Consider the following 26,253-nt stretch of genomic DNA (forward strand, 5'->3'; position numbering starts at 1 on the left):
GAGGAGAGTAGGATGTAGCCTTGACGGCAAACTACAATAGTAAAAAAGGTGATCCCACACATTGGCAATTCTCTTCACTCGAAGGAAGTGCAACCCGAATCACCAGCACCGGAAAGACAAAAAAGCCATAAAGGGAGGGTTATAGAAGCTGAAGCACACCTAAATCTTCAAGCCAACTTGCTTAAGGTAGAGAACGCACAATTTTGGATCGATCAAATGGAACTTCGGCTCGATCGACTGACTGACTGGAATACTAAGGAGTCAATGCAACACTTCAAAGATAAATTGTGATAGATCTCATGATAAGAATTACTATGCTCATAAGGATTCTACATGAGGGCGTGCAGAACTCTCTAATACTTGATGAAGTAGTCCAAACTTTAGCAGCACAGAAGATGTGATTGCCAAAGAATACCAACATATGTCATCAATAGATTAAATGAGGGAGAATATTATCCATGTCTATCACGTGTCCATAACACCTTTAACAGAATCAACGTTCTTCAATTTTGATATATTGTACTTTTTGTTTTGCATGTTTTTTTTTTGTTAGTTTTGGTAAACTCTATAAGATTACAAAGTTGTTTTCGAGACAGTTGCTCAAATGTCAATCATCTTAGAACTCTGAGTGACACAAGACTGGATAGGACTTTAAGTAGTGTCGGTGATTTAATTTTAAACTTTTGAGCTTATACATAAATCATATGTAAATTTTTTCCGAGCTTATACGTAAATCATATATAAGCTTGCTAAGCGACCTAACATCCGATTAAACAGTCGATATGGATATGGGACTTGAAACTATCTTTTTGAAATTCAAAGCCTTATTCTTTTTGCCTTCAAAGTATTTATTGAATTGCTTAAGTCGTATGCTTTTGTTTGAAACATTGAGATTTATCCACAATTTGCTTTTGAAACTAATCAATTTTTATCGTTTCTTTGAGAAAATTTAAATTTTTTTTTTACAAGAGAGCTCCACAACTTAAGTAAATTTAACTAAGTCTGTAACAATAAGCTCTAAAATACCTCCTTTCTTCTTTCTCCTTTTGCTCTTTCTTCGTTCTCTTCTTTATTCTCCTTACTCTTCATTTTTCCTTCCCTCGTCTCCTACCATAAATAATATGGTTGCTACACTACAGTATCCTTCCTCCCCTCCTCACCATGATGCTTACTTTCCCTCATAAAAGCTCTTTGATTTCATGCTTAGAATCTAAGATGTCTTAAGATGAATGTCTTGCATGTTCACTCTTATACGTTTAAGATAATCCCACTGGAAAAATAAATGTCATATCACACCACTCACACATATGTGTAGGAAAATACTACCATTGCTACATACCAATGGATCAAAAACCAACATCAACAGCAAAATAAGCACTCGAGTTCAGGTAGCAAGTAGCTGGACGAGGTTTGGAACATGCAATTCCGACAGACAAAAACTATGAATGTGATAATTTATATCTATATCAATTTCCTAGCACATAAAACTGATTAGGAGGTATCAGAGGATGAGAAAAGTTGCCTGCAAAATGCACTCTCAGAAAATGGATATTAAAAGAAAACCTCCTCTCTCTTTGACAGTGTACCATATGCTTTTGTGAATGAAATGCTGTTGCAGCCAGAGTTTCCTGACAAATTGAACCTGGAACAATGAGATGTGTTAGCACTTGCATCCAAATTAAGTTTATAATTCTCCCTATCGATTACAGCTAGCTATTTTTAAAGAAGTTGGTTGCCTCTGATCTCTTCCAGAATTCTTGGACTATGGCAGAAGTATCATCTTGGAGTGAGAGGCTTTTTGCTTATTCCGGGAGGCTGCAATTGATTAGAACTTCTCTTTTTGCTTCCCAAGTGTTCCAGATGCAAATTTTGCTCGCACAAAAGAGGTTCTCACTGAAGAATATATCCGTAGTAGGTTCCAATGGGGAGACAGTGGCTGCAACAAAAACAAAAGCCTTCTTGATTGGAAGAATGTCTGCAAAGAACTAAACTGCTGTTAAGAAAATTCTATTAAAATCTCAAACCATGCGGGAAAGATGGAGGCATATGATGAAACTTCAAAATCAGAGTACATGGAGCATTGTTTGATTGTATCTGGAAGTGGGGCAAAGTTCTTGATAAGCTTAACACAAAATTATCCTTCTATTTCCATCTTTTTTCTCTTAAACACATGAAACTGTTGATCTTGTTTTTAGATTTGTAGCTGGAACTGTTACAAAAGGACAAAAAAGAGAAATGTAACTGAAATTATCACCAGACACTGGATCTCCTACTCGTATGAATCTTTCTTCGTGTCGACTGATGCTCGATGCTTCAGCAATTCTTCATTATCTCTAGAGATAACACACCCTACATCCAAGATAACTTTTCACTCCCATTTTAGCAAATAAAAATAGAACAGGCAATTAATTTCAATGAGTTAGACCTTTAACTTCGGGGGATGGATGTTGTTACCACTAGGAGCACCTTGAGATAAATCATTATTCTTACTTAATGATCATAACAAAACATTAAGAAGGAAGTTTCATGATCCAAGAAATACAGCTTGGAACAAACAAAGAAAACTGCAGTTACATGAACATCACTTCACATGCAAGACCTCCATATTTCCCTACAGATATTTTACATCATACGTCTAGATCTAAGACTACCACTCTGTAAGGAAACAGGACTGGCATTTTGATATAGATATACATCAGTTATGAATGTGCACTACAAGTTTTCCTAATGCTGATTGAATCTTAAATATGTTTATCCATGTCAAGGTACTTGTTATCTGCACCATGGAACCCATTGCAGGAATTGGATATGGGGATTCCATCAGCATCAACAACGAAACACATGACTCTTCCATCTATGACCCTTCAATCCACCATGAATCATATGGTTCTTAGTGATTCCAGATTTATTTGGAAAAAAAAAAAGTCATGAACTCTCATTCATGTGCATCTTGATAAAAGGAGGGAAACCCAAGTTTGAGAAGGGTCACTACACCATGATAGAGCAAACCTATCAGTTCAAGCAATATAGGGTAAATAAAGATCTATCCTATTATCATCCCAAGGATATAACCATAGATGTAGATTTATATTTCACCCTACATACAGGACGCTATGTACCGATCCAATAGGTTATTGGGCTGTGGAGCATCCTATTTTGGATGGTTCAGCCTATTCTTTTTTCTTCATTAAAACAAATGTTTTTCTTTTAAATAACCCATCTCCTAGGGCTCACTACTCACAAGCATTTTTCTCCTTCATTCTTTGCTCGACCACTGCCTATAATACATCTCCTCTTCCCCCTCCTTTCTTCCTTCTTCTTTATTCTTCCTCCCTCCTCCTCCTTTCTCCCCCTCCCCCAGCAAAATACCAACACACAGTACGCACCCTTATCGATTCGACCATGGACCAGCACAGGTCCAGTACCCAAGATTGAAAACCTTGAATATAACACATTTGACAATTTTAACGCTAAAGCTAAATCACTACCATCTTTTTTCTTTTGGACTAGACAGAGGCTGAACCATGATAAATTTCTTGCCAATATAAGTGTCTGATCACCCAATGACTATCTTGTTATAAAACTTTAATAGTGAAAACAAATTCCTCTCATAATGGGAAACATTCAACTAGTTTCTAATATAAAATCATTGTATTACTAGAATGATCTGGACAAGTGCGCTGCTCCAAAAGTACTCTAACTTTCGAAAAAAAGGAAAATATCACGAAAATTCCCTAAATCAACTTTGGTTGTGTACACATTCATATTTCCTAATTCCAATATGGAACTAAACTTGCTTGGATTCCTATCTAATTATCCTCGGTGTTTCTATCACTCTCTTTGTGCCAAATAGTCCATTAGCTCTTGCACTGGTCTTCACAACACATAAATCCAGATGAAGGGACACATAAAGATGCTCTAATGTCACATTGCAATGACTTGCACTAAAAATCTTCTCCATCCACCTTCAGAAAAGCTATCCTGACTTTTACAAATTAGATCACATAGGTTACATATCATTGCAAAGTCCAGGCAGATATATAGAAAGTAGAATCAGATATTAGTTTAGTTTTGACAAATATTAGTCCATGTTCCTGTTATATTATTTCTCACATTAAGCTAATAATTATTTGAAACCCATAAATTTGATTTAGCTTGTAACTCAATTGAACAAATCTCAAAATTTCAGACTTGTTCAAAGATTAGAAATATGATAATATAATACATGCTTTCTAGACCAAGAAAATGATCAGCTGAAAGAACATTTATTGCCAGCATGATACACTTTGTGATAAGAACAAAGAACACCAAGGCACATGAATTGTTCAAAAAGAAAAATCATAACTACATGCTTTATGAACTGAACAAATGATTGACTGGAAGCACATTTATTGCATCTGAATAATAACATATGCAGATTATACCCCTATTTTATGAGTCCATAAGAAAAAAGAACATAAATCATAAAAACTCAAAGAGAATAACAATCCAGACCTTGTTACCGTAGCGGTAAGAGTGATCTCATTAGAGACCATTGAAACCTTACATGTGATGGGCATGCTGGCAAGCATAAGGTTATTAAAACCTATCATTACAGAACTTACTGGAATGAGTCTTGGAAGGTCAAATGAGAAGAATTGGAACCCATCTCACACTTGGTATGGTGACCTGAGATGCTGTCCTCCCTTGGGTGAATCCCTTTTTGTTCTATGATTGATCAAGCAAATACAAGCTGAAAGAAAAGGTGAGATGTAGACATCAGGGTGGATGCACTGGGAATCCATGTCGCCTTACAGTTGGATTCACACCCATTTCTTGAAGCTACCAAGCTCTGAACCTTCCGAAACCGCCATTCCAATGCCTGCCCTCCCGTCCTTCCCTATGCCTGTGTAGTACAGCCTCCATTCTTCTCCCCCTCCTTCCATAATTTGGAGCAGACATGGAGCGCCGACCCCTCTGCTATCCCATCCGTCCTCATCAGTGGATGGCTCAAGAATCACCTCATCACCCCATCGCCGCCAGTGCTTCAATCCGTCTGAAGACAGCGCCAAGCCGATACGTGTAGCCCCCTCCACAGAGACACCTTCGTAAGCCATTAGGTACGAGCCGTCTCTCTGGTTCCTCACGACGTGAGCATTCCTGGCGCCGGCCTCGTCGAAAGAGCCGGCGGGTCCGCGTCCCAGGACCTCCCCTAGCTTCACCCACCGTATCCCGTCCCTGGACCTGGCGATGCCGACCGCGTGATGCCCGTTCCTCTGGTCGAACGAGTGGTAATACATCCTCAGATCGCCTTGGCCATGGTACACGACCTTCGGTGATGCCGCAAACAGGGCGTCCCACTCGCCGGCAGAGCCGGCGTCGAAGAGGGCGCCGCTGTGGTGCTCCCCTTCGATCCTCGCCCAGTGTCGGCCGTCTTGGCTGATAGCGAGGCCCGGCAGCGACACGAAACGAGGGCGACATTGGTCGCCTGCGTCCTCACCGGGGATCTCCAGCTTCTCCTGGCTAGAGCCGGTATAGTAAAGCCAGTAGACGGCGCCGGGCGCTGTGAGCTTCTCGCTGGACATGATAAGCACATCCGATGGGCTCACGCTCGCCGTGTCGAACGCCCACCAGTCGGAGCTGCGGCGCATGACCTGGCCAACGTCGTCGCTAGTTGTGACAGGGCCAGATCCTCTCTCCCAGTGGATCCCGTTCCCGGAGACCGCCACGCCGATGGAGTCGCCTTCGTCGCCTCTGCCATGGTACCACATGAGCCACCGCTCCTCGTCGTCCCGGACGTACCGCTTGACGACCGGGGAGCCAACCTCGTGGCTGTCCCAGGAAGGGGCGGGGCCAACGTCGAACACCAAGCCGTGGCAGGAGGTCGAGGAAGGAAGCGGCGAGGAGCGGGCAGCGGAAATGGGCTGTGATTGTTGTCGGTGTCCCTCCGCGAACGAGGAGCGGCGGCTCGATGTGTAGCTCTTGGAGAAGGAAGGAGAGGGGAGAAGGAATGGAGGCGATGCGAAGAGGAGCGATGTGGTCGGCATGTAGGATTTGTGGAAGCAAGTAGGTAGCATCATCATTCGACGAGACTCACTTGGTTGGAGGAAGGACATGGGAGGAAGAAGGGAGATGATTCATTGATGGGCCGGCCCATGATAAATGGGCCTACAAAGGCCTCTTGGGATAAGATTGCAAAAACTTGATTTTATAATTAAAAATATGCCAAAAAATGTGCGTATATTATTATATTAATATTTAAATTTAATAATTTTATATTTATCTATTGATATATACCTTATGAAACATTAGTTAATTAGTGATGCATTTATCCACCTAAGAAGGATTGAAATCTCATTTGATATATTTTTATATAAATTTATCTAAATTAATTATCAAAGGTTTTAGGATCTCATCTTTTTAAAAAATATTATCCATCTAAATATAAATTCATATATTCTATTGCAAAATAAAAGTTTGAATTTCCATCAATTTGTTGTCGTTTGATTATATTGAAGTACTAATAATGGTTAATATCCTCTAACAACATTTTGTTGGATACTATAAAGGTAAGAATATTAGGAGCATTTTATTTGTTTCATAGACTGGAAATATCCTTCATATATCTCATATTACAGCAAATAATTTTCCCAATCGCTTTAATAATTTCTTTTACAGAAAGAAATGTTGATATATCTATTGCAAACCAAAAGCAGGCATAGGAGCTAAAGAACAAGACAACTGGTTTTATTATTGGAAACAAAGCTGAGAAGGTTGACGACCAATGCCGTACTCGAGAGCAGACTCACTCACAGGGCAGGCACTGAATTCGAAGACACCAGAAAACAAAGTAAAGAGAAAGCTACAGACTTCTCTCCCACACATCTTTATTGTGAATCCACTACGACCTCAATCCAAGCTTGCCGTCGGCCAACCCCGTCATCTCTATTCATTACAGCAGCGGTAGAGGACGAACTTCTCCATGGGGCGCTTGCACTCCGCGCACACCACCTGCTCCGTGATCCTGCCCGTGTCTCCGGGAAGGATGAGGCGGGTGCAGTGCTCCGGGGTGTGGAACGGCTGCAGCGCGTTCGTCAGGGCCGGGATGAATCCCTCCTCCTCCACCCTCACCTTCCATTTGTCGAACGTCTCGAGGCAGTTGTTGATCATCTTCCCCTGCGCCTTCACCATCTCCACCGAACCCCGGCTGACCACCGCCCACCCGTCGTCGCTGCCGTCGAAGCTCAGCATCGTCAGCACCTCCTGCACGATGGGGTCGTTCTCGACGGTCTTGCCGTGGTGCATCTTGGAGTACCACATGCTCTCCAGCCGCGTCCAGAAGAACCACATCATCACCGGGTCCTGCCAGTAGCCGCTCAGCTTCTCGTTGGCGATCACCGTCACGGCTTTCTTCACGCGGTCCCTCGGGCTGCTCTTCCCCACGTACACCATCTCCAAGGGGATCCTGGCTTCCTGCGACGCGCGCCTCATCAACGTGGTAAACCTCCGTATCCACTCGATGTCCTCTCCTCCATACAGGCAGACATGGCGGCCTTCTTTCACCTTTCGGATCATATCAGAGAAGAAGAAGAACAAGAATCATTTGCAAGCTTAGACAAATAATCCATGAACGCACAATGCTGATTCATACCCATCCAAGCATCACAGGATCGATTTCGTCGATCAGGAACTCGAGCCGCCACGTCTCATCCTTCCAGAGCGCCTCCTCCCTGTTGCTGGTGAAGGGGAAGGCAAGGCTTCCCCAAATCCACATCATGTGGAGGGCATTAGGGCAAACGACCTTCCCCTGAGGGTCCAACACCACCAGCATTGGCCTCTTGTCGAAGTGCCACACGTCCCGTATATACTTGATCACTGGTGGCTCTAGCAACGAGGGGTGGTGCAGCGAGTACCACGGCATCATGGAAGCCAAGCGGTTGAAGGTCTCCTCTTTGGCACCTCCCCACGGAACGTGCCTGTCGATGATGGGCAGCCAGACGATCTCGTAGTGCCGTTCGATCTTCCCTTGGTGCGTGTCACTGTATATCTGTATCAGAACAAAGAGCTCCTCCTGGGAGATGTCGAGATCGGAGATGAAAAGCATCACAATCTTCCTCCTCAGTACGTCGACGCTAACTCTTCTCTTGGTAGTCCCGTCTACCAGCGGTAGATCATCCTTGGAGTACATGAGTGCCTTGAGGATCTTCATGTTATCGATGTGCACAGTCTGGAAGAGATGCACCAGCGTCTGGTATGCTTCAATGTTCTTCTTCTCACCTGAATCAAGAAAGATGAGTGGACTAATAACTGGTTTCAAACCATGACTAAAGCATAAATTTGTATTCGCTCTGACCAATGTGTCGATAGCACAGTTCAAGTTGCTTGGTGAGGTGATCATGGATGTTGCTGAGTTTGTGAGCCAGACTTGAGAGCTCCCATGCTTCGCTGGTGGAGCTGACATGCCTGCGACCAGAGAAGAAACGTTTATGGCTTCGAGCTTCAAGTAGTCTTTTGGGAACCAAGGGATTGAGCTTACTCATGACCCAGGCCTATGAGGGAAATGATCTGAGAAGCACAAGCTACGACACTTCTGATGGTCCAGTAGACGGCAGTGGGGATGTGCGCCAAGGCCATGGCCATGTCAGGGGCGTCGGGCGAGATGTACTCAGAAGGCAGCTCCTTGAACTGGACGATGCACTTGGTGACATCCACCATTGCCTTGATGAGGTTGTTGAGGGCATCGAACCGAGGCTTGAGGGCCTCGGTGTGCTCGAGAATGTCAGGCAGCTGCTTGAGGAGCGCCACCGACTTCGCCAGAGGATTGACTGTGTGAAGCTGGGCAGTCAGCCAGAACTCCCCATAGCTCACAGCAAACGCCGCCAGCGCTATCACTACTTTTGCATCCCAAGAGTAGTTTGATAGTGAGTTGAACAGGGATAACGTTGTCGCGTGCCCGTCGCCTCCGCCGGAGCACTTGCAGGTCAACTGTAGTGGCCCGAAAGAACGAAAAGAAGTCTCAATAATTAACCTTGGAGGCTTAAATAAGAGTGATAAGTGTACAGATGCTGCTGCATTACCTCGCAAGATATCTTGTGGATGGTGTAGGCCAGGGCTTCAAGCATTCCCACAACTTCAAGATGATGCGCTTTGTCTTCCACAAGCTCCAGATGAGCTTGCGGCGTCTGTCCAATTACCAGATCAAAGCAAAACGCAAGATTAGATCTACATTCCAACGTCAAATACTTGTTCTACGACTTGCAAGAAACAAGCTAGAGTCAGCTTATGTGATCATACCACGATGACAGTAGGGGTAGCCCGCTGCAGTATGTCCTCCACGAGTTTCAACAGCGGCATGGTATCGATGTCACGGCCGTCGGGGGAGTGCGTTGCAAGGATTTGCTTCACTACCACGCTGTCGTCCGACTTCGCGTAGAGGTGGCGATCTCCCTTGATCAGATGCATCTTAGTCGCCGCCGCCGCTGCTGTCGACGCCATTTCCGCAACAATGGCAAACGAAAGGGCTAAACCTGCAGTGGCTGTGCAGTGCAGGTGCTCGGAGGCCATGGTCTTTATATAGCCAATTGCAGAAGAGGTAGAACAAGGAACACAGAGAATAAAGATGGAAGCGGACCAACAGTACTTTGCTTGCCAAAGCTCAAGTGAACCGAACCTTTGCTTCATAACTGGGGTTTCTTCTTTTGCCCGATACGTAGTGTCATGGTAGAGTTCAAGCATGCATGGCTTTCCTCTTTACCACGGATGTCCTCTAAAAGAACAACCCACGTAATTTGCATCGACTTCTCATCCAGCGGAGCAAAGACAAATGCAGAGGCATCAATAAAGTAGAAGAAAATTCTTTTCTTATGGGTATAATAAAGGGGAAGGATGCATGCACTTTACGTCCTTTAGGGATATGTATCTTCCTTTCCATGGTTGATGTTTACTAATAGAAAGGATTTGATTTAGACAGCTATCAGCCATTAGCATTGCGTATCATTATTGGAAGATGATAAAGCAATCTTTACGGAGGAGTCTTGTCAGGGCTCGACGTCAAGAACAGCACGTATCTCAATGCACGATGGATGTCCTCCCTCAGCCTTCCTATTCATAATTAATCATGAATGAACCGAACCATATTTGAATTGGATCGAACCATTTCTGGTCCGATAACGAACCAGATGATACCACTAGAATGGAGTCAATTCTTCGTCAGATCGATAAATGATATGTATAAACTAGTAATTGAAATCTTGATTGATATTAATTGGCTTGACTATACCACTTGATTCAAATACGATCTCGACTAGAAACAGACCGACTTAAGTTCAATCATGGTTGAATGATCTAATCAGGGCAAATATGAGGACATTGTAGCATATGGTCAGTAGTAACACTAAAAATTGCATGTAATGGTACTCCTCGGTAAATTTTTTATAATAAATATATATTCAAAACTCATACCATAATAAATTTTATATGTTTTTCAAAACCATTAAAAAAATCATCTTTAAATTTTACTTATTCTCACTATATTTTTATTAATTGTACTAACAAATAAATAGCTTCTATTGATGATATTACAAGAATAAAACCAAATTGATCTCAAAAATATTTTATTTCACATCGTATTCTACCTTTGTTTACTCATTTTCAAAGTTTCATTGTGTGAATAATTATTTTAAGTCTTTATATAATTATAATATTTTTATATTCATCTTATTCTTATAAATTATTATTTATAAATCATAGGTCAACTTTCTCATCCTCAAAATCTTGTTAAACGAATTATCGCTGGATTTTTTAGACTCTGTTAAATGTCAATAATACTATCTGGTCCATATTCTTACCTCTTTTCATATTTTACAATATTTGTTACATCATTTGTTTTGTATTTATAAATAAAATTATGATTATTAAATCCATCACTGTTATATATTTATGTTACTTATAAAATATTCGACAAATTTCTTTTAAAAAACCTAAAATTTTATTTTATTTTCCACATAGCATCACTTTTTTTATTTTATTTGTATGGAGCATCACTTATTTTTTTTAAATATAAGATTATTCCTCCATGGTCACTTTCATCATCTTCCAAGAATCACCTTTATAGTGATGCTATTGTTGTAATGACTCTCACAGTGATAACTGCTACGATAATGACTCACAAGACCTCTCTCCTTAACTTTCTCGATGAAGATAGATAATACGAAGGAGATAACAAGATAATATTATGTTCATCAATTTGATAGCCCCGGTGCAATAGTTTAAGATGAGCAAAACATAATATGATGAGATAGAGGTGATGAGCCGAAAATAGTCACGACAAGATGGAGAGGTAACATTATTTTTTAGAAAAAAAAAGCGTGGAAATAAAACAAAAAAATATTATGTGAAGAAAATAAAAACCTATTTTTTTTTAAAATTATTCTAAAATATTCATATTTTTTTTAAAATAATTTTATTTTAAATCATTAATCGGCTTCTTTTATCTTCATCCTTAATGCATTTGGTAACTTCTAAAATCCTTAGATGATTTTACAACAGTTTAAGATGATATCTACAACATTTGTTCTTTATTTACACATTAAATCGATCCGTCGAAGATGCTAAAACTCATTGGATCGTCTTCTGAGGTTTGTGATCATCAAATTAAAAAATAAAATAAAAATCAAATCAAACGTCTCGATGTGATCGACGCACCATCATGTGACCGTGAGTGACTCCATGCTCCTCGTGATGCGAGATCCGCAGGATGGACGGCAGTGATCGTCCAGCAGCACGTGTCGGGCCATGCTCCCAAGACCCGGCCGTCCTCGTTGCAGGTTGCAGCCTCTGCTTCCGCCTCCCGCCGCTACTGCACGCACACCCACTCGTCTCGCTCGCACGCATATAAAATATGCGCACGAAATTTGAAGAAAAGGGGAAGGAAAAGCCACCGCCGCGTTCGTCCAAAGCGTCTGCCCTCCCACCGCCTTCTTTCCCGGCGCCGATGCACACAAACGAACAAACGAATGGGCCGCTTTCGAGAGCGTGATCTAAGAATACAACCACCTTTCATTGACTGGTTGTCTTCTCCTCCTTAGCATTAATAATGAATCAATAATTGCTATCTAGCATGGCGGTTTCGGAGACGCATCTCTCCCGCCCTGCCATCAATGCCGCACACCGCCATGGAATGAATGCCTCGGTCAGCTGCACTCGTCCTTCCATTATTTTTAGTTCTTATGTATCCTTCCAATAAATTAAATATAGTTATTAAGATTTCTTTTATATAAAATTAAAATTTGTTGGAGACGAAGCTTCGTATAATCACGAAAACAAACTGTTTGACTTTGACTCGAGTCTACTTTGACCCGTCAAAGCCAACACTGTCGTTGTCACTTGCTCTTTCACTTTTTATTTTTAAGCTTTTCATCTGGTCAAAAGTGTAGGACTAATATCTCTACAGATGCAGAATAATTCAAGAAAAGAAAAGACAAAAATAATTGAAGAGGAAATACTATATAAATATTTTAATTATATGTAAAGAAACTTTTCTTAAGAAATTTAAAGAAACAGTTAAATCATGCTAATATTCACGAAATGTGGAAGCACAAGAACGGAAGCTGCTTTGTTGGTGTTCGGTGTCATTGAGTCAGTATAATACTTTTAATTTTTGGATATCAGTAACTTAGAAATCAATATTAACACAATACTATATTTTATATTATTATTATTATTATTATTATTATTATTATTTTGGAGAACCTTCGCTGGAGTTTCCGCCTTTTGTTTGTGGTATTTACGGTTTCGCCTCAACAACTCTCCTGTCGTCGCTCATTAGTGAGGAGATCAGGAGAAGGAATTGGGAGGGAGCGATGGGCGGCGTGGCGTCGTCGGTGGCGGCGAAGCTGGCATTCTTCCCGCCGTCGCCTCCATCGTACGAGGTGGTGACGGATCCGGGGACGGGGATGGCGAGGCTGAGCCGCTTCCCCCACCGGGAGAACGTGGAGGTGCTCCGCCTCCCCACGCGCCGGGGCACGGAGATCGTGGCTGTCTACGTCCGCAACCCCATGGCGTCCTCCACCCTCCTCTACTCTCACGGCAACGCCGCCGACCTCGGCCAGATGTACGAGCTCTTCCTCGAGCTCAGCATCCACCTCCGCGTCAACCTCCTGGGGTACGAACGAAACCACTCGTTTACTCAACTATTTCCATCAATTCGTGTTCGTTTTCGCGGTAGACACCGGATTTGTTGTGGATAAGGTTTTGGTCCGTCGATTTGCGTGCTTCAAGTCTGATTTTCATCCAAAAGGAAAAAAAAAAAAGGGAGCTTCTTTGACGGTCGGATTAATCTGTATCTAATTTCTTTATGAAGCTTGATTCTATATACCTAGTTGGAAAGTTAGTGCTTTTACGGAACCATGAATCTACGGATGCATTTGGTGGCATGTCTCCGTTAGACTGTGTCAGACAGCTGTAATCTAAGATTTAGGGTTCTTTATTTAATCTTGGGTTTTATACTGGGTAATAAAAGGAATATCGAGTGCTTGCTAGATCGTAATAATTTTGCACCGAGGATCAAAATGACATTTGAAGGTAGATTTGTCATTTTTATTGTCAAATTCCTCTTTCCTTTTGATCGTTGGGAGATTGATAAGCAACTGCGGATAAAAGTCACTGCTTTAGAGGAAGCAGATTTGGGTCATGGTCTGCTAGATTTAATGGGTTTAGCGAGTGTGCCTATGTGGTTTGGCTTTGGAACTTGTAACAGGCAGGAAGTACGTTTGCAGTTATATGAATATTGTTATTGATCGATCCATCACAAGCTTTACAGTATTCTGAAGCTTTAGTTATGAAGATAAGACAATGTGCATTTTATTAACTGTAGTTGCACTTTTCCTAGTTGTTGGAAGTTTTATAATAATTTTTCGTTACTTTATCAGAATTTGGGCTAAAAGATATGTTTCTAGGCTCTTTGGTATCGTAGGTAGCTGCATGAGCCATGAAGAATATCTGTTACTTAACAATGTGTTTGTTCTTTTGTTTTTAGTATAATGGCATAATTTTTCATTCTGTTACTTAACATGAAATTTTTTTAGTGTGTATGTTCTTTTTTTTTGGTAACATCACTAGTTGTCTATTTCCTTGTTGCATATTCTCTTTAGAGGTCTCTTTATCCTCCTCAAATTGGGAAAATACCTTGATGAGAAGGTTATATCCTTATATCCGTTAATCAAAATTAATATCTAGCCACAGATATTTGGTTCAGCTCATAAGACTTATGCTTGGTGTTAGTTGCTTTGCGGTCTTAAGAGAACATCAATATTTTTCTTACCCAGTTATGACAAGCTTAAGCCAAGCAAAACAAAAGTCAACATTGTGTTCCATGTTCTTGGAACTTGGAAGTACTAAACCAGACACGATAGTAAAATCCAATATCAAGATGATAGTAAGAATGCAACTGGATCTTGTTTTTTTTCATATATTGGCATGTTGCCTCCAATGAATAGGTATGAGATCATCTCCAAGAGCTGAGGTAGGGTTGGTTTTCTAACATCTTGGTGAAAAGGAAATAAAAAGACAAACAAAGAAGGTTTATTAATTGTATGATACACAATGTAACAAAGGGATCTAGAAAGAACAAAATTCATCAAGGATGATAAATTAATGAATTAGATCAAAATGATGAAGCTAATAGAGATCTTATGAACAGGGAAGACGGCAGTTGGACAGATTGTCATCATGAGGGGTCAATAAGGAGGAAAAATACAGAATGCTGTTTAAAATTGTGAGAATCATCTGATCAAGTTTGTCATATGTTGCATTCATTAATTGGAAGAAAATGAACTAAGGCAATTACATTTGCAAGACCAAGTTGGCTTGTATGTTATAGGCTATAGATACTCATGTAATGTATGTCATAGATTATAGAGCCACATTGCTAGTTGATTAAATAATTAATCTGAATTATATTTGATTAATGTCTGTGCTTACCTTTAAAAAATGGGACAAGGCTTAGAGCTTGAAAGATTGTCTACGTCGTGGAGAAGAACACTGATTTGATTTTTTAACAGAATACAATTGGTAAAAAAAAGATCATAAATTTGAAATAAGACCAAGTTGCTGGTCAGTTATGTGACTGTGAATTTGAATATAGAAACAAGTTATTTGCATAAGTTGTTAGCAGCTGTATTTTTTAGTTTTATTTTTAATTGTGTGAACAGATGCATGTTGGTTTATTCTGATTTGTACTTGGTCAGGCTTTGTAGATGGGAGTACAATTTAGCGATAATTTGAATTAAGAATTTTTATTCACTCATACATGGCCGTTACCATTTGTAGAATGCAAGCCAACTGATGTGTCATTTCAATAAGCCACATCAGGATATTGGTCATTTTTATGAACTTTCAAGTTTGACAGGACTTAACACATTTTCACAATTGATCAAATTTGCATAGATTTTGTAATTTTATAGTTGCATGGTTCGTTTGACTGTGTTTCATCAACCTATGTATATACGGTATGTACTTTTTATGACAATGCACATTGACCAGTCTTTTCATACTCATGCAGGTATGATTACTCTGGATATGGGCAATCCTCTGGAAAGGTCTGTCTCTGTTCTCTTAGATTTATTTCTTGGATTTTTTCTGCTTGCCAGCATTTTGAGATTAAGAGGACCACGTTTGGCTACACCATAAGATTATATCTCTTTCTTTATTCTTCGCAGCCAAGTGAACAAAATACTTATGCTGATATAGAAGCTGCTTATAAATGCCTCATAGAGCAATATGGTGCTAAGGAGGAAGAGATTATATTGTATGGACAATCTGTTGGAAGTGGACCAACTGTGGATTTGGCTACTCGCCTACCTCGCTTACGCGCTATTGTTCTGCATAGCCCTATACTGTCAGGTTTAAGAGTGATGTATCCAGTAAAGCGCACATATTGGTTCGACATTTACAAGGTTAACACTTTAATGGGCTTTTACAATTTTTGTTTTAATTTCTCTCTCTCTCTCTCTCTCTCTCTCTCTCTCTCTCTCTCTCTCTCTCTCTCCCTCCGTCTCTATATTTAAACTTTCCCTCACCATGTTTGTCCAGAATATTGACAAAATTCCACTGGTCAAATGCCCGGTGCTAATAATTCATGTAAGTTATCTATCTTTGTTTCTTTTTATTTTTTTTATTGTGGATGTTGTGTATGTTTTTACTACATTCTCATTTGTTGCCATCTATTTTTGTAGAAGTAACTTCACTTTTTCAATGATTAGGAAAAGTTTATAAGAGCACTGTTATACGGCTTGTAACAATATGTGGTGAAAAATGCAATGAATTCTGTACTTATTTACCATCATAATTTTAGCTCTTCTGATGACCTTTGGAAAGGTCATTAAATTTCCAAGTACATTCCATATTATCACCTTTGTGACCTCATCAACAGATAAATTGTTAATTAATGTATCTTTAGGAATTTTCCAAATAATGGTTGAAACAAAGTCAATTGCTGACTGCAACTAGTATACATCTCAAGAGCTGAGATGTCACCAGAAAGGCTTTGTGGGTCACTTTCTGTTTTGGGCATATCCATATGTTTGCCAGGTATTGGGCATCCTTGAATGCATATATGGGTTAATTTAGAACCAATAAGAATAGCCTGCCATTATGTTGATAAATTAAAGTCATGAAAACAGTGAATGAGGCTTGGGTTAATAAAATCTTATGACTCAATGAATGAGGCTTGGGTTAATAAAATCTTATGGCTCTACTAAGCAGCAATATATCTCCTGGCAGGACAACAGAACAGTAGATATAAACTTAGGCTATAGATCTGAGATAAAAAATTAGGTTTATCCACTGTCAATATACATATGCGCACAAACGACGGGCAGCAAATTAGTTGATAGCTGAAAAAAATTAGTACAGGAGATATTAAGCAAAGAGGAGGGTGAAAAAAATCAGTGTAAGAGTGAGTATGGAGAAGAGTAGATCAAAAGGTAAAATGTGGTGGCCCAGTCAGAAGATAATTTCTTTTAATGAAATTGCATACTTGTCACTGACAACATCACTGACCTCTGTACAAAAAAGATATGCTTGGCCTTCATTTCCCTCTTGGACTAGGATTTTAAGATTTAGGAATTAATCGGCAACTAAACCAGTTCCCAATTGAAGCTATCAGCTGCAGCTCTTAAATTATGTTTTTTCAGATCAGTGAGATGAGATCTGCTCCATCTGCATACCAAAAGCAGCCAGTATTTGCCTAACATCTATAACTGATCCTTGTATGACTCACTAGATTTGTGCACTTGCATTAAACATGCAGGTGGCTTCCTTAACCTTTTGTTTAGAAATTTTTTCGTTGAGCATGCCTCTTTCAATATGGTAATAATATCTAAAAATGTATTTAATATATTTTTTGAGCTAATTTTTTGTGCTTAAGAAATTTTACTTTTTCCAGAAAGAAAAAAATACAATACTTTAATATCCAATTTCAAAAATATAACATGCTCTAAGCAAACTTAAACACAGAAAGATAGCACTGTAAATAATTCAGTTTTGTGCTTGCATGCACATATCAAGTACTAAAAATGTAATTCTAATGCATACATAGCAAGAATTGTCATGCATGCAAGCTTTTGTGTGCTTCTTAATTTTGAATTGATTTACCTGTTTATATAAGAATTTTCTTTTATTTGTTTTGTTTGTCAAAACATATTGCTTGTAGTTGTGATTCTCATATATTTTCAATCTGATCTGCAGGGAACATTGGACGAAGTTGTAGATTGTTCTCATGGTAAGAAGCTTTGGGAACTGTGTAAGGAGAAGTATGAACCACTTTGGCTCAAAGGAGGGAAGCATTGTGATTTAGAACTTTTTCCTGAGTACATCAAACATCTCAAAAAGTTTGTATCTACAGTGGAGAAATCACCTTCCCACAGAAGCACCTGGAGAATAAGTACAGAAAGATTTGAACCTCCTAGGAAGAGCTCTGATTGTTTTGAACCATCAAGGAAGAGCATTGATCATAGGGAGAAGCATAGGCCTAGTTCAGATAAGTCAAGAAACAAGGATCAGCGACGTAGCAATATGGAAAAATTGGGAAAGTCAAAGACCTCGTTTGACCATTTGGAGAAATGTAGGAGAAGTGTGGATTGCCCGGAGAAGTCTAAGAAGAACACTGATCAGCTGGATAGAGGCCGGAAGAGTGTGGACAGGTTGGACAGGATATGGGCTGGCTAGTCATTTTACCCCATGTAAAAATTATAAATGGGCTTTGTTGTATCAAGGAATTTATTTGTGTTTTTTTTTTTTCTTTTCGCCAATTATGTAGTTTATTTGTGGATGTTACACAACAGTTGGTAGAGCTGGAAAGAAAGTTGTTGATGTAGCGTAGTTCCTGAGTTAAAATGACATCTTTTGTCAAAAATGATTGACATGATGGTTTATTGGGATTTATGTGATCATCCATTTAATAGTTTGTTCTCTTTGGAAGCAGCTGCACAAACAAGTGAAGATTTTGGATTTTATTGTTAGTTCTTTTCATTTTTATGATATCTGGACTTCTTGACACAAGGGTTCTCCTCACTAGAAGTGATACTTTAAGTGCATGTAACAGGTTCTTTATGTTGATCACATTGCATTGCATCAAGTTATCTAGAACTTTATCGGTAACTTGATAAAATATGTTTTCTCAAGTTTCATACCGATCCAAGATTGCATACTGATCAATCTCAGATCCGAAACTAGTGTCGGATCAAGAATTTAAACCTTGCTAAATTTTTTCTTAGTTGAACTTGTTTTGAGCAAGGTATATTTCTTGAGTCCTGATAACATATATCTTACCATTTCATCTGGTTTCTTTCATATGCTTGGATTCACAGGATACATATTTTATGTAATACACAACAAAACAAGAAAATTTTTATATGTGTACATGATAGTTTGGCATTTTACTAGGTTTAATTCAAATAGAAAAGTGTTATTGTTCTTGTTATTATTATTTCTGTTGGTAATGTTTCTGTATGTTCAAAATATTTTGAGGCTTCCAAATTTCCAAGTCAAGTGAGTTTTGAAACTGTGAACTGCTTAATTGTAAGAGAGAGGAAAAAAAACGGATAATTCACATTCATAAATTCTACCATCTATTTTGCTGAATCTGCCTACTGATATATACAAATTCTGGCCTTCAATGCACAAAAGAATCCAATGGTCAAATAATATAGAAGTTGACAGATCATTTCAGCAAGAATTACTACAAAGTCTGCCGCAAGGACTGTGAACAGGTCATAAGATAAAGTTCATTGACACAGATAAAAAATGGAGAATGTGATCTCCAACAATAATTGTGGGGATTGATGAAGTTCCTGCTGAGTTGTGACACTGTTCTTCCTTTACATAAAATCAAGATGAGCATCACTTGCACATAGCAAGAATGAGGGAAAAGAACTTTCGATAAATTACAAGGAAACTTTACTGATGATAGCATGCAAGGGATAATATTTTCAAGTGGTTTTGATTCCACAATGAAAAATGTCTGTGGTTTCATAAAGTTCATGCAGAAGTTCGACTTAATGTGGTCGATCTGCAAGTAGATACATTTAGGGATTCAGCAGTACTGAGCAAGACCTTCCACAATGGAGAAATTTGTCGCCTGCTCACTGTATTCGACTATTGCTGACGATGGGAGCTGACCGATGCAGATCTCATGTACAGTCGTGAAAAGTGGGAATATGGCTTGCCATCCCCGGTGACTCAGAATTTCATAAACTTCTTTTGCTGTGGAGACACCCTTCAAGAGCAATATCACACAGTTAAAACCACTAATGTAGAAGATACTGATGAAGGAATGCTTTATCACATGTTTTGTGACAAGTGCGAACTTGTGATACTTATGCTATTATTCAATATGAGCTCAATTTTTAGCTTTTGCATTGAAACTATAAAATTGGAAAGTGAAGCCAGACATTTCCAATTGGCATCAGTAAGGTTGTAAGTTTGGGGTTATTTAAACAGTTAGACACTATCAACATATGCTTTGATTTCCTTCCCTGACATGTCAAATTTGCACATTTTTGTATGTAGATGATAGAATTCGGTAAAATTTAAATATCTTAGAATTTTACATTTACACATGGAGATATTGTAAAGTATCAAAGCAAATTTATCTTAATCTTCATTGTACCTGTAACTTCTGGCCTCCTAATAGCTCTGCTTCTAGCTCATCAAATGATCTGTCATCAGGTTCCACAGTTCAGATAAAAAATTCATAGAAAAATAAGCCCCTCAGTTCAAATTATATGAAATCTATGTACCCAAGAAAGAATATTTAATCTAGTCAGAGAATAACCTTTTGCCACCACATTTTGCAAAAGCCTCGGCAACTTTTCTGTTTCTCCCTCCAACTGCATAACAAAACCATAAGTGGTGATATATACTATATAGCATATTGATACAAAGGTTTGTATGAAACAGCTTCTTACGACAAGTTGTTATTAGATCGGCCACACCGCAGCTTTCAAAGAAGGTGCTGTCTCTAACAGAAGGGAATAGCAGTTTTGAAAGTGCACGCATCTCCCTTAAACCAATCCTCATTATTGCTGCCTGGTATATATTAAACATGAGGTTACAAAATGTTTTATGCATAAAGTCTTATCAAGGTAAATGTATTCATGCAAACCTTTGTGTTATTTCCCATGTTCATGCCATCCACAAGACCTGTACACAAATTCATTACTTGACTGATTTTTTCCAAGGTAAATAGGACTATAGGAGTATCACAAAGTCAACAAAACTAATAGTTTGAACCTGCTGCAATAGCAACCACATTCTTCAGAGTCCCACAGAGCTCTACTCCTTCCACATCCTGTACCTGCAATGATTTGGGCCTAAGCTTACTTGATGCAGATAAATTATACTTAGCCATATCAACGTTCTTTCTTGCTCCAGTGCTGTGGGTGTTTGCACTTTAAATGCATAGTAGAACTCATTGCCTGTTGGGCACAGGATGTAAAATTATGCACAAGTTTCAACCTTTTTCTTTTCAGCTATAACATACATGGTTTCTCTGCATCCTTGCCGATGAATTCTATATGTTCCTTTGCTTCCTCAAATCATCTCAGTGAGGAATTTTGATTGTCATCTAATATCTAGAAGTAACCTGTTTCCTAAGTTGAATACTCTTTAGTTACATGTAATGCAATTGCGATAACCAACCTTTGCTATATTATCATATATTTCGAAATGCAGCTCAAAATAATCAGTAAATGTTAATCATTCCTCAAGTTCAGTTTGGTTTGGGGATTTCTACCTGTGAATGGTGGAGGATATTCCCTGGTTAGAATTGTAATCCTAGTCTTATCCTAAAGCTTTATTAGATACAACTCTGATTTCCAGGAATATGTTTTACCTTGTTTCTTCAGATATGGTAAAAAATACTAAAATATTAGAAAAGTAATCATATGGTTTTGGGCAATTTACTCAGATGCCCTGCATCATCCCTGCCTCTCTCCCCATGTGTAATCCAGCACAATAGTAGTAATAAATTATGATGTCCTGTTTAGACTACTTGTCGTACGAACAATCTCATTGCTAAGATTCCGAGAGTTCTGCACTTGGCTATCCTGTTTTGGCTACTCTGTCCTTTAGAAGTGATCTAGAAAATTTTCACTCTCCTTTTCCTTTCACATCAACAATTTAGCACTATTTAAATATTTTAAAATTGGGAAATATCTACAGTGTAAAAATATAATGTATACGAACATGTGTGATGAACAAAATTGCCTTGGATAATCGAAAGCAGCAAATGAACAAATGAATGCTTACCACAGATACTAGAAAGTAAGGGGTGCAGAATAATCTAGCCCATCTTTGTGCAACCTCCTTATCTTGTCTGTAGCCAATTGTCGCTTCGCTGAACTTCTCAACAGCAATCTGTCCAAAAGACACAAGTCATATTCCTGAACAGAGAAAACAAGTTAGAATAGATAGAAAAATCAGATAACTCCTTGCCTCATTAGCGATGTTAGCACCCATGAGAACACAACAGTTGATCCCAAGCATATCAGTTATAAGTTTCGAGATCATGCATGGCCCCTCCATTTTAACCTCCATACCCTTAATCAGAGAGATGGCCTCTGTATTGGGTTTTATTTTCCCTACAAGCCTTTTGCATATGCCCGCAACGAACTGGTGGGGAGTTACAAAGACCAGCATGTTTGCTTCTTTCACTGAAAAACAGATAGATGACATGTCAATTGCATAAGGATGCCCCAGAAGCACATTAATTTACACTACTAATTTACTTGGAGATGTCTAACTTTCTAAATGATATTTTACATGCCCAAATGCATTAACTTTGATATACATACACATCATCACAAGTGCTTGGCACCTCGAGCACTTTGAAGAAATTAAGAGAGCAAGAAAGGGTCAGCAATATTGAAAACGAGCCTGTACACCAGGGAGGTAAGTTTGTGGTGCACATCTTGTGTAGGTGAGAGTTTTCCGTCACAAACATGAAGACATAGCATTGACCTAAATACATTTGGTGATACAACAAGTTCTTTGAATATTAAAGTCATACTGATATATTTCCAGTCCTCCCTTACCCCTTCCCAAGGTTCTAAGTACTTTTCAAATCGCTCCATATTGAATGTTATTTATCGGTCCAATGGTGAACAGGCACACAAACCAAACCTTTTTGGATCATCTAGTTGGGTTCAACCCTTTTTTTTATTTAATGTGAAACTTAAACCCGTCCCTGCCTCTCTATCTTCCTCATATTGCCTCGTCGATCTCTCAATGTTGGTCCATCCTCCTCGGTACTGCAGCATGTATCCGAATAACAATCGCTGGATTTTGCCCCTTAATGGATTTCTCTCTGTCATTTTCAATCCTCGTGGAGCTTAATTGTTGTTTGAGCACAAGGTCATAAAGTTGTAAAAGATGCCTACGTTGATGTGGTTGGAATATCGATTACCTAAGAAACTTATCGATCATCTTCTTCCAAACTTCCTCTCTGAGTGGTACTCCTTCTAGTGTCTAAGCTGTCTACTTTGAGAGACTCAAAAGGCGAAGTCAGCATATGATGCTAAATAAGAATCAAAGTATCTTCTAATAATTTCTTTGAGCCTCTCAAATCTATTTTCACTTCAGTATAGCCCACAGATCAATTAGATACCTGCATTCTCAAGGTCAGGATCCGCAATCACATTCTTTCCGAGCTTTATGCCTGGAAGGTACTTTACATTCTCCTGTTTGTGGTATAGCAGAAATCATCAGCCAAGACAGAATTCATGTAGCACAAGTGCGAGAGTCAAAATGAAAACAGTGGATCTCACATTAGTTTGATTGATCGCCTTGGACAGCTTCTCTCCACCAGGCAGTATCTCTTCGAACACCCACATCCGTACTTCATCTGCATCATCGAAACAAACAGTGATATCTCTTTGCTTGGGTTCCAGAGAGATAAATTATATGCTATCATCGTCTACAGCTTGAATTGTTCTGTAAAGGGGATTGAATCCTGAGCATCCGATGTGAGAGAGATCGATGAGAGAAGAGAGGAAAGAAATGCTCATTCCAACACCAAGAAAAGAGATGACTTTTGAGGCAGTATTGGATGTCATGCAGGGGAGCACATAGGAAGAAAAGATTCACCGTGGAAGATGGGAAGCTTGACGGTGTTGGAGGCGATGAGTTTGGCGGCGACGCTGCCCCAGTTGCCGCTGCCGACCACCGTGACCCTGTACCGGGGAGTGATCTCCTCCCGGTTGCAGCAGGTGGTGTTCATTGGTGACTTCACCTCGGGCCGCTTTCCTTCGATGGCAGGAGCCATGTATATAGATATGTGGGGGAGGGGAAGGTGGTGGAGGAATCGGAGGAGTTGGGCGCGGAGAGACCGAAGGGAGGCGATGTGGAAAGAATGGCGGAGCCGCCTATGCTCGCTCCCTCCACTTTCCGTTCTTCCCCCTCACCTCCCCCACCACGCCCCCTCCCTTCTCTGTCAGCGCCTCCTTAGGTAGGCCAGCGAAGGTAAGAGACTTGTCACGTGCGTCGCCGAGGCCGATGGGGTGTTTTGCTTGGCTCGCGCTTAGTTGGCGGCCCCATACGCGGACATTACCTGCACGTGGGCACGTGCGAACCTCCCTTTTTTTAATGTGCATGCGTGACTTTATAATAATAATAATAATAATAATAATAATAATATTATTATTATTATTATTATTATTATTATTATTATTATTTTAATAATTTGATTGATCAAGAATAATGAACTTTTATTCTAGATAAAAATCTCCATAATAACATATTGATTGCAAGTGAGTTAGTTCATACAATCTTTTAAGTCTAAAAATAAATCTCTCATAGTTCTTATCAAACTTGATTTAGGAAATCTTATGGCTTAGATTCACATTTGCATATATTCTCCTTCTTTTTCTTAGGACAAGTTGACTCAATCTCCTCCTATCTTTTTATATAACAAATCCTCTCTAACCTTCTTAAGGATCGTGCAAGTTAGAAGAAGATTATCCCTTTTTAAAGGAATTAAGATTTCTCTTTTTTTTCGTTGATGATAGTCTTATTGCTATAAGAGCCATTGGAAAATGAAAACATGAAGGACAAGCGACTCGATGTGTTCATGGAGAACATTAAGTGCAAGACATGAAGGACAAGCCTTTACAGGCCGAAAAGCTAAACAAGCTTGGGGACATGACCAGGGAATTCGAACTCGAAACATTTTTACTGATAAGTGGAAACGAAAACAGTGCTGCTGATCACATAATGCTGTGTATGATCTCTCATTCGGATGTCAAGCTCGATTCGGTTGCATGCAGAAGAATCATAATTTTGTTGCCGTTCCTAATGCTGAATTATCTAATAATAGTGACAGTAACGGAGGCAACGATGTATTCAATTCATTAAATTTGCTTGTTTTATTGGGCCAATTTGGCATAAGTTAGATCAAGTTTCAGGGTTGCTGTTGGCATAAATTTACATAGCACTTTCCTATCTACCTTTGAGGGGGGAGGTGGAGAAACTTCATATTAAAGATTGGATTAAAATTAATTATGATGGAGCATAGAATCATGATTTAGATAGCGGTATTGGTTTCGTCATAAGAAGAAAAAATAAAGGATATTTCATGTGTTTTTCTTAATTATAAATATATATATTTTCATATGAAAGTAATTCAACGTATGTCGTGAGTCGATATAGAAACGAACTCCAAATTTATGATTGATGTTCTTAACAAGCAAGCGTCTTCGTCTTTATCTTTGTCTTTATCCGAAAATTTTTTATTACATTGTTCCACTGATTATATTATTTTTTTATATTTTTTATGAGAAAAATAATGAAGTGAAAAATGGGTAACATGCAGGAAGAAGATGTCACGCAACTTTCTCCCCAGCTTCTCAGATCTGTCAGCATCCATCAAGAACAAGAGGTTGAAAGCAGTGTTCAGGGACTGCTTGTGACCAACCCATTGCCAACAGTGGTGTGAGTGCATGACTCATGTGACTTCTTCTGTTCTTTCCTTATCCTATTAGCTCTTTTCCTCTCTACATGATGACAATGGGACCAAGTAAGGTTGCTAATAGCAATGCAATGCAATGCAGAAGATGAGTAAGGGCAGGAAGCTGCCTCTTCTTCTTCACTGGCAATCTTCCAATGATTAGGTTGAGTATGAAGCATTAAAACATCACATGCTCATTGACCAAGTGACCCAAGACCAGCAGCTGAGCAGGACAGCATGACTAGATCTTCAACCTAATACCATCCAAATAACTTGTTTTAATGATTAGACTACATGTTACATTTTTCAAATGAGTATGCTTAAATTAAATGAAATAATTATAAAAAGTTCTTTCAAGATTCAAATTTTTTTTATTTTAAATTTAATATATTATAAATTTTTTTCAACAGAAGATAAATGTTGAAGACCAGATTGATTCTAAATTCATGATATTAATAGTCAAGATTTTCATGAATAAACAAATTGAAATCTTCACATATGTGCGATAAATTTTGAAGTCATAATATTTATTAAGTAAATCTTGTACGTTATTATCAATCCAATGTTTTAAAAGTAAAACTTATCGAATAAGATTTACTATCACCATACTAATATTTTAAGTATAAAAATCTATCCGATAAGATCTCGAACGTTAAATTTTTAGTAAATAAATTTGATATATTATCATCAAAATAATATTTTAGACATAAAATAAATTATAGGATGAGATGTCGAACCCTCGACTTAGGTCGAGTCAGATATACTACGACCAA

General features: G+C 39.1%; 4 protein-coding genes across 12 annotated transcripts; 1 reads left to right on the forward strand and 3 right to left on the reverse strand.

Moving 5' to 3' along the window:
* Positions 1-1,431: 1,431 nt before the first annotated feature.
* On the reverse strand, positions 1,432-6,068 carry LOC135584458 (uncharacterized). Of its 9 annotated transcripts, none has more exons than XM_065165908.1 (3): positions 4,605-6,068; positions 2,255-2,349; positions 1,432-1,936 (listed from the first exon to the last, which is right to left on the reverse strand). In XM_065165908.1, exon 1 carries the CDS (start codon positions 6,060-6,062, stop codon positions 4,803-4,805), a length of 1,260 nt encoding a protein of 419 aa, XP_065021980.1. In that variant the 5' UTR covers positions 6,063-6,068; the 3' UTR covers positions 1,432-1,936; positions 2,255-2,349; positions 4,605-4,802. The 9 variants fall into 9 exon arrangements, with proteins under 9 accessions (XP_065021980.1, XP_065021977.1, XP_065021978.1 ...); XM_065165905.1 differs by having other exon boundaries at positions 2,243-2,349; XM_065165906.1 differs by having other exon boundaries at positions 1,432-1,975; positions 2,243-2,349.
* Positions 6,069-6,700: 632 nt separating this feature from the next.
* Positions 6,701-9,527, reverse strand: LOC135649392 (protein SIEVE ELEMENT OCCLUSION B-like). Its single transcript, XM_065167687.1, has 6 exons — positions 9,274-9,527; positions 9,057-9,161; positions 8,516-8,964; positions 8,333-8,442; positions 7,631-8,256; positions 6,701-7,542 (listed from the first exon to the last, which is right to left on the reverse strand). Exons 1-6 carry the CDS (start codon positions 9,472-9,474, stop codon positions 6,925-6,927), a joined length of 2,109 nt encoding a protein of 702 aa, XP_065023759.1. The 5' UTR covers positions 9,475-9,527; the 3' UTR covers positions 6,701-6,924.
* Positions 9,528-12,772: 3,245 nt separating this feature from the next.
* Positions 12,773-18,456, forward strand: LOC135648558 (uncharacterized). The gene is made up of 5 exons (XM_065166335.1): positions 12,773-13,141; positions 15,539-15,575; positions 15,696-15,932; positions 16,069-16,116; positions 17,725-18,456. The coding sequence occupies exons 1-5, from the start codon at positions 12,840-12,842 to the stop codon at positions 18,202-18,204; spliced, it is 1,104 nt and encodes a 367-aa protein (XP_065022407.1). The 5' UTR covers positions 12,773-12,839; the 3' UTR covers positions 18,205-18,456.
* Positions 18,457-19,336: 880 nt separating this feature from the next.
* On the reverse strand, positions 19,337-23,995 carry LOC135649343 (glycerol-3-phosphate dehydrogenase [NAD(+)]-like). Its single transcript, XM_065167607.1, has 11 exons — positions 23,623-23,995; positions 23,304-23,380; positions 23,144-23,216; positions 21,973-22,190; positions 21,787-21,894; positions 20,770-20,833; positions 20,642-20,679; positions 20,445-20,565; positions 20,312-20,366; positions 20,147-20,195; positions 19,337-19,753 (listed from the first exon to the last, which is right to left on the reverse strand). The coding sequence occupies exons 1-11, from the start codon at positions 23,798-23,800 to the stop codon at positions 19,571-19,573; spliced, it is 1,164 nt and encodes a 387-aa protein (XP_065023679.1). The 5' UTR covers positions 23,801-23,995; the 3' UTR covers positions 19,337-19,570.
* Between the last annotated feature and the right edge of the window lie 2,258 nt (positions 23,996-26,253).

The sequence above is a fragment of the Musa acuminata genome, chromosome BXJ3-9, assembly GCF_036884655.1.
Source record: "Musa acuminata AAA Group cultivar baxijiao chromosome BXJ3-9, Cavendish_Baxijiao_AAA, whole genome shotgun sequence".
Classification (NCBI taxonomy): domain Eukaryota; kingdom Viridiplantae; phylum Streptophyta; class Magnoliopsida; order Zingiberales; family Musaceae; genus Musa; species Musa acuminata.